The following is an 8764-nucleotide window of genomic DNA, read 5'->3' on the forward strand; positions in this document are numbered from 1 at the left end:
ATAATTCACTTATAATTTTTGTTAGCAATATATTTTTTTATTTTAAAAAAGCTTTAAAATAGTCCCTACTGGCATATTCAATGTAAATTGCTCACAAGTTGTAAAACAATGCAAGAATTAGAAGCTCATTTTCTGCTACAAATGAAGTAATGGTTATAGGTTAAAGGGGCAGGACAAGGGACATTGAAACCATTCATTCTAAATTACAGTATTCCTCTTCTGAAAAGAATGAAGACTACAAAATATAACACGTTTATTAATCTGGACAGCCTGCAAGTAAGAGTTAGGGAAATGACTGTTTAAGCAGAAGCAGAAGTTCTGTGGAGCATCCGTCGAGCTGGGCAGTGAGTCCTTCTCCCTCCACCTGTACTGGCTGCAGGAGCAACTGTTGGTGTAAGGTGGTGCTATATGTGCTATACCTTAAATTGTACTTGTAGGCTTCCGGTGTCCAGTGCTTCTCCTTAGGCGACAGGCTAGCCAGGGCAGCATGATTTTTTTGAAAACTGGTGCTGCATTCAAACACATGAATGCTGCCCTCCTATTTTTATTGAAGTGACTGTTAGCACTTTTCTGTCTTTCAAAGGCCCAAGCAAAGCTAAAATGCTTCGTACAGCAAGAGAGAGACTTGTCTCAGAGATCCTGCACACTGAGAGCATTCCTTAGTACTTTTACATGGTCTTGGTTTGTCCTTCCCTTGCCTCTGGCCATGCCTGCCTCTTCCTTGGCCCATCCGTTAGCCAGCCACTGTCTGTATCCTGGTAAGGATCAACCGTGCTTAATCCTGCCGGTGGGAGACAGGGATGCTGGAGGTCAAGGAGTGAATTCTTCCTTTTCCAGATGTTACGTGGGATGTCTTCATTCCAGAGCTATTTGTAGGCTACGTGGGCACTTATCTTTCTAAGGAGATAATCTCCTTTTTAATATTTTGGGTTTCTGGTTGATTATTTTGTTCATAGCAATGACATCATAACCAAAGCACTGAAGGTTAACTAACGAGCAAGCTCTTTTTTATTAACTTTCTGGTTCAATTGTACTTTTATCCCTCAATAATTCTCTTTTTTCATCTATGGGAATGAATTTACGCTGGTGTGAGCTGAATGCTGTCACTTACACCATCATAACTCACACCAAATCAGACCGGGTAATTCTAAGTGAGCACAACCCTGGGGAATGGCAGAGGGGTATGCTAGAGCTTGCTGCAGGTAGTATGCATGTGGTAGGCAACAGCTTGGTCCTGTCATTTTAAATTTTCCATAGATGTAAAAACACAATGATAAATTTTATACACATTATGAAGTAAATCTCCACCTGACATCATTAAGAAGTCAAGGAAGATATCTGTCTTCCAGCTGAGGACATGTCTCTCTGAGTTTTGTGCCTTCCTCACTGATCTGGGGTTCAGGCTTGGGCTGACAGGTGTTTCTGATCGCTGCAGGAGCCCTGGGATCTCTGTAGAGCAGCTGCTGTTGTTTTGGAAGCAGCCAGGTTTTTTCATCCCCCTCCCCTACCTGAATGGCATCCGATGTCAGAGTCCAAAGGAATATTTTTAAATGATGAACTAGATTCAGGTTTTCTTGGGGATACTGATTTGGGTAACAAATCTGTGTAATCTTGGCAGGCCTTCTGCCTCTTTGTTTGCATTTCACATAATCTACAAAATGAGTTTACTGACCAAAATGTTTCCTAAAAACAGTGATTTCTTATGAATACTGGAATTCATGGAAACATGTCAACGAATGGCTTGAAATACCAGAGGAAATTTTGAAGTGTCAAAGGATATCTCAGGAAATCTTGAAGTACCCAAAGACAGTGCCCACAGAGAAAGAGATACTGCAATCATACTACTGTTTATTTACTGGAAACAATCTTTCAGCTCTACTGTAAAAAATAATACATATCTGTTTACATTTATACCACTGACACTGAGATTCAAGACTTAAAATAAAACTGGGCTAAATCCAGACCTGATGTAAGGTGGTTAGTGATCACTGACTTCAGCATAGTGGTGATCACATTGCATTCTTTCTGACTGGGCCAAATACTCTGTTTGCAACCTGGGAAAACCTCATCCAAGGTGTGAAAAGCCTAAGGATGTATTGCATAAGCATGTCCTTATCAGGCTTCTTAAAAAGCCTTGAGATTATCAAGCCAGTATGATATAGATGCAATTTCAGGAGAACAGTGATTCATGAGGACCTAAAAGAGCATCTATCGCCTTCCAAACTGGGGGGTTGTGGGGTTTTTTTTAATCCTCTTCATGAAGCCAGGCTCTGCCAGCAGGCTGGGCAATCCCTTCAGCCATTCAGACCTAGTATTTTGCTGTAAGGGTGCCTAACGACATTGCAGAGGGAGGGGGGTACAAAAGCAGCAGATGGGCCAATAGCAGTGCCTGCATTTTCAGTGAAACACATGAAGAGCTTTTTGTACAGATGGTGGGTGCAGAGGAACCTGGCAGGGAAATAACGGATCTGCCTTGGCTATGAGAAAAGCAACTGAGGTCAGTCAGAGCCTAGAAGAGACACATAGCCTACAACTGATCTCCGAAAAGCAAAGTGAAACATGTTACGTAGTGCCAGAGGAGAAGTGGAGCTCACTCAGCATGTGCTTGCAGTGCATGACCATAATGAGATCACTTGTCCAGGACAAACTCAAAAGAGAGAATGAGCGACTTCTGGGATGCAGGAGGGAATTGAAAGAGATTGAATCTTTCAGGAATTTTTGTTTGCTGAAGTGTTTTCTAAAGATCCCTTTGCTACCCAGCTACATTCCTCAATTCTTACGTCAAGGTTACTGTATCATTATTCACTTGCTGGTGCAAAAGTGTATCTGCCTTGTACCCAAACTATCCCTCGTGTCACTTCATCAATATTAGTTGAGTTACACAGGGGGATCAGTTTGGCCAATGGAAACCACCAGGGGGATCTCAGAAGTTTGAACTAAGAACTGGAATAGGTGAGATTTCCACCTCTGATGTGCACACTTATAAACATCAGATGCACTCTGCACTGAAACGGGTGAGGAAAGAGGCAGCTGCAGGACCAGAGGCACCCCCGCACAAATACCTCTGGACCATTACACTCCCTACAGCACTGACCCTTCAGCACAGGTCACCTTTCTGGGCAGGCTTTCTGCGGAATCCCCAAAAGTCTAGTTATGACCATCAGCCTCAGTCTTCATGCATGGCACCTACTTTGGGGTTGAGCTATTCAGAATTCATTCAAAGAAACAACCAAATGTGATGGGTGTAAATCACTTGTCTGCACTCATCTCGGATGAGGAAACACAATTTGCTTGTGCTGTGTTATCTTACAACTTTTTGACTTCCAAATGCAGAGCCACACTACCACAACTAGTTTTAGCTTCTGTAAATTCTCCTTGTATACAGATACATGCACAATGCGTTACACACATACAGGGAAGATCCTAAGGGTACTTTTTATCTTTCCATTAAAAAGCAGCAGTCATGCAAATTAACACCAGCTGAGGGTTTTGTCCATCCAGGATAGAGATTTATTTTAACAATAGTCAGGCTTGAATAACGTTAGGGCATACTTTTATTTCTTTTTTTTTTTTTTTAACATCTTTGTGCTATGAAATTTTCATTGGGTTCTAATACAGCTACATGCTACGGAAGATATTCAGTAGCATATTCTGTGAATAAGCTAGACTGGAGAACTTGAATGATTACAAACTGTACTGATTCTATTGTTCTGCTTGCTCTAGACAGAGAAAAATGAATGTGTAAGTTCTGCTGATGCTGATACCATGTTTATGAGACAATGAAAGTTGACTCTTCTAAAAGCTGAGCCAAAAAAAGGTAAATATGAGTACAGGCCCCCAGTGTGAAAAGGAGAAAGCTCTGTGTGAGTGGCCCTGGACACTACACTCAGTGATGGTGGGTGACCAGGTACTCAAAGTAGCTCAGTTATTCTCAACAAAGTTATTGTTGTCAGAGAAGTACAAGTTGAAAAGCGATTCTGTGGGATCCAACAAACTCTTAGGTAAAATAACATTTTGTTGTCTGTGTCAAAAAAAGTCAATCCCCTAAAAATATCTCAAAGTCAAATAAGCCAGATGATAGGACCCATTCAGCTCTACAGCACTGGATCATTCATCTCTTGCCATTCTTCTCCCTCCCGACTAGCATGAATCACTTGATTCATTTATCAGAATAGATTCTGCTTCCCAATCATTGTGATCTGTATCAAAGATTACTGCCATTTCTGCTTTTGTTTACTTTTATTCCAATTATTGCACTGGCAATAGGTGCTATACGAACACATAGTGAGAGGCAATCTTTCTCCCGAGAACCTTCGGTCAAACAGACATGACAGCCGATAGGCAGGAGAGGCAAAGAGCTGTCCCTCCCAGCTTGGCCAGGGAACGGCTCTGCCACCCTGAGCGAAGAGCATGTCAGAGCAGAGCCAGAGGGAAGCCACACATACCCAGACCAGGGTCAGTGCCCTCATCTGGTGCTGGCCAGAATACTGTCTATTAACCACATGGTAAAAGTCTTTGTGTTAGAAAATCCTCGGCAACAGGTTAGAATAAAGAATCATTTTCTGAGCAGACCTGGAATTCTGTCTGCTTTTAGGGAGGCCCAGCCTCAAAGGAGAACATGAATGTATACAGCAGTTGCAAGTTTGCGTTTTTAACTTTCATGCTGTAAAAACCTGACATGCATAGTCCTTTTTTTTATTTGGTGAGAATTGCTGTAATATACGAGCCTGCAATGGTCTATTGGAAACAGACCCCTGACTAGGCAATGGAGAGTTTAGATGTTATAAACTGCTAGTAATTTATTATTTTGAAATTGGCATATATTTTGGCAAAGTTAAAGTTGGCTGGAGTGATAGTGAGTGATGAAAGATGTTATGGCGGTGGATAAGTGCCTGAATTCCTTTGTTTCCAGACTTTTCACTTTTTTTTTAAGGCGCAGAATGTTTATATAGAAAGTGTAATATTGTTTTATGAGTATTTGCTGGACCCTGCTAAAACCAAGCATTCAAGCCTTACTCTTTTAACAAAGTGTTTTGTTATGGAATTCCTCTGGGTTTTGATGTTTCTAAATTAGGGTTAAATCAGGTTGGTATGTGGGGGCCATGGGAGAACAGCCCAGAAGTGAGAAACTGTCTGATGTCTAACAGGGTGCACTTCCTCTCCAGAAGGTGATGTGATGGCAGGAAGAGAGAGGTCTCCTCAATTGGGCATGAAGAAGCCATAACATATGGGCACAAAAGGGGGAAAAGGGGGCTTTTAAGCACTGGGAAAACTTCCAGCATGTTAAGAGTTTAACGTCTTTAATGCAAGACCTTGCCTGCCCCTTGTCTGCTCTCTGGGCCACCAGAGCCTGCTTGTTTCCCACATCTCACTTCCATCATCTGGGACACATGAGCACTTTTAGACCCATGGTTATAAACTAGCATTCCTCCTTCCTGGTCATCTCTATTTTCCCCTCCAAGACTATGGTATACGATGAGCCATGATACACTCAGGAAACACATTCTTGTTTCTAATATTTCTCTGCACATTTCCTCTACATTTATCTCCTCCAAGTCAGCTACTCACAAAACTCATTGGCTTCCTGCCCTCAGCTTGGCCCACTAAACCCTGGAGTCAGGCTTCAGGCTTTTTGTTTTTACAAAAAGGACAGCCTGTGTACAGAGCTCTGAGCCACAGGATCCCAGGATGTTGTAGCAGCACGGAGAAAACTTTAAACCATTAAGAAATGGAAGCTGCTGAAGCACACTCAACTCAGCATTTTGTGGCTGTGAGCCATTGCATCAGGGCTTCCTTCAAGCTGAATACAAGTAAAAAGAGCAGAGTCTCTACTAAAGCTAAGGAAGAACAACTCCAGACTAATTCACAAAGCTTATTAGGAACAAGAAAGTCAATTTTCTGATTGTGTCATGTGGTCTGTGTTGTGATAACTTTCTGAGTCTGTATTCTCCCATTTAATACTCCACTTTAATGAAGACCTCACGTAATGCTTCTACTCTGCTTCAGCCTGCTCGCATTATAATCTTCATAAACTCCTTTTCCCAAGTAGCATTAAGCACTTCCAGTCCTCAAAAAGATGAAGCAAAGGTTATCTTTCCTGCCCTAGTGATGCCGGAGAGCAAATGAGCCAATAAGGAAAAAGCAGGGGGCAGAAGCAAAAGAGCTTGTTTCAGAGAAATTTAAGAACAAGGCATATGAACCCTCATCCCTACTAAAATAAAAGACCAAACTGCCAGTGGCTTCAACAAGGTAAGCATTATACTTCCAAACTCTACAATGATTTTTATTTTTTTTTCAGACTCCTAAACATATATATAGATTTAGCGTAGCACTGTGAGGCCTCCGCTGGAATACTTTTCACAGTTTTGGGCACTGCACTTCAAGAAAGACGTGAACCAACTGGAGAGAATCCAGACGAGAGCAACAAGAATGATCAAAGGTCCAGAAAATGTGATGTATGAGGAAAGACCAAAAGAATTGGGTTTGTTTAGACTAGAGAGAAACAGTCTGAGGGGAGACGTGACAACAGTCTTCAGACATGTTAAAGACTGCTGCAAAGGGGAAGATAAACTGTTCTCTATTTCTACTGGAAGTAGGCTAAAAAGCAATGGATTTAAATTACAATAGCGGAGATTCAGATTAGACTTTAGGAGAAACTTTCTATTGGTTACAGCAGTTATACCTGAGAAGACATTGCCTACGGAAACTGTGGGATCCCATCATTTGAGGTCTGGGTACTGGTATAGTGGTGTCTGCTTTGTGGCAGAGGCATGAACAGTAAGACTGGTCCAAGTACTTTCAGCTTATTTTCCCCAATATTAGGAATGTAGGAGAGAGACTGCACGTGAACAGAACAATTTTTCTGAAGGAATTTGGACGGGTCTGAGCTGAGCAGTCCTTGAACAGGAGATTAGTTGCAGCCTTAATTACAGTTAGTATCACTGCCTTATAACCATTACAAATTGTTTGCAACTACCACACTCAGGAAAACAGGGAAAAATAAAGTTCTGATTCTCATCTGCTCTAAAGTCCCTGGACGCTATTCTAGCAGTGGAGGCCTGTGTCAAAGAGTCTGGGTGTAAATAAGTGTAACACCCTAAACATTGTAAAACATACCAACCAGTGATAGATTTCTATGAACTCTGTTATATAGAAAGATTTAATACAGGAAGGAACCCAAACATGTGACACTTTGTTAGAAAGTAGAAGATTACATACTACAACATGTATTTTTGGAATGAATTTACAATGAATTTTAACTATAAAATAGAATCAAAGAAAAAACAGGTGAAACTAAGACAAATGCAGGGTGAATTGAGACAAAGTGCCTGACTGATAATTCCAGAGATAATTCAGAATGTAAGTTAGCACTTCTGAGATCCCTTGTTTCAATAGGTGGCTTTTTGTTTCTGTTTCTGCTTGTTTGTCTGCTTTCCATTTATAATGAAAAAGAAGGCAAGATTGCAAAAGCCAGCTTTTTCCTCAGTTTCTTTGGTGCTTTTTGCTAAGCAGCCTTGGAGCTACAAAGGTTCACAGTCTTTCAAACATAGACTCATACCCTAGAAGTGTTTACAATGGGAAGAAGAGTCCTTAAAATATATGACCACATACAGAATCATATGGGATCTGCTGACGATACATCTTCAGAAGTCTGCATCCTGGTAGGGACTGTGCATGAAGAGACCTCCCTCCTCAGACAGGCATAGGTCACCGGGTCTGTGGAAATACTGGTTTGGTTTAGAGCTGCTATACGTACTGGCTTCTGAGGAGAGAGTTCTGCAGAGGAGGAACCGTCTCTTTTGTTTTAATGTTTCCAGGGCACAAACTCAAGGTTTAGAAGGAGTACTGTGATACATATATCCTCAGCCGGATGACAGAGCTTCCTCTGAAGTTAATGACGGTGTTAACAGTGATCATTTCCAAGTCCAACTGAATAGTACGGGGCCCCTTCACGGGGCGGGTCATCACCAGAGTAGCACTGATCGGTCCTGTTTGCTGTGCACAAAACAAGAGGAAACAGGTGAGATTTTAAAAAACGGCTCTTGAAAACGATCATCTCAGGTGAGACAACATTATGGCCATGGTCCTTAGGCAGCCAAAATAACACTGTTTTCTGCTGTATTGTTAGATGCTACTGCAATTCACGGCAGAGAGCGCTTCATTTCAGCATTTGGCTCCATTTCAGTGTTTTGTATGAACTATCACCTTCTATAGTTTGTAAAGCTTTTGGGAGCCCTGCACATAAAAGGAGCTATTGAACATAGAAATTTGCTATTGTCCAAATGGAAAAAGATGAAAACATGGATTTAGGGTATGCACAAGCAGCGACACCAATTTTTTTGTGCATAAGATATTATTTTGTTTGATATAAAGAGCACTGTTACTTTGAAGGAGCAAACACCAAGAAGGGGTTATGTTAACAGAGCTTGGCGAACAGATGTTCCTATGTGAACAGGATCAGGGTTTGTTGTATAATTGCATATGTTAACGTTGCAAAACCTTACCCTCTGAAGAGAGCTTTAAATATATGAAGGCACTTCAGAAAAATCTGTCTTTTAGTAAGTGGAAGCAGACCTTTGAAATATCTGGCCAGAACAGTGGATTATGAGCATTTAAAAATCAGAGCTTCTGATGTTAAAACCAAGTGCAATTTGCTTTCCAGCAGAAACACAAAGCGGGACCTGTTTTCCCACGAAATGGAGCGTTTGCATTATCTCTGATCGGAGAAGCCTGACAAAGCCGTGAGGAGGAGCCGGGTGGGCCG

The 8764-nt window shown here is 41.5% G+C and overlaps 1 protein-coding gene across 1 annotated transcript in view; it reads right to left on the bottom strand.

The window, feature by feature from the left end:
* Positions 1-4805: 4805 nt before the first annotated feature.
* FBLN5 (fibulin 5) overlaps positions 4806-8764 on the bottom strand; it is a 52024-nt gene continuing 48065 nt past the window's right edge. The window contains exon 11 of the mRNA XM_009280784.2: positions 4806-7995. Within this exon, the coding sequence (XP_009279059.1) occupies positions 7834-7995 (162 nt within the window). The 3' untranslated portion in view covers positions 4806-7833. The remainder of the gene's footprint in view (positions 7996-8764) is intronic.

The sequence above is a fragment of the Aptenodytes forsteri genome, unplaced genomic scaffold, assembly GCF_000699145.1.
Source record: "Aptenodytes forsteri isolate BGI_AS27 unplaced genomic scaffold, ASM69914v1 Scaffold193, whole genome shotgun sequence".
NCBI classification, from domain to species: domain Eukaryota; kingdom Metazoa; phylum Chordata; class Aves; order Sphenisciformes; family Spheniscidae; genus Aptenodytes; species Aptenodytes forsteri.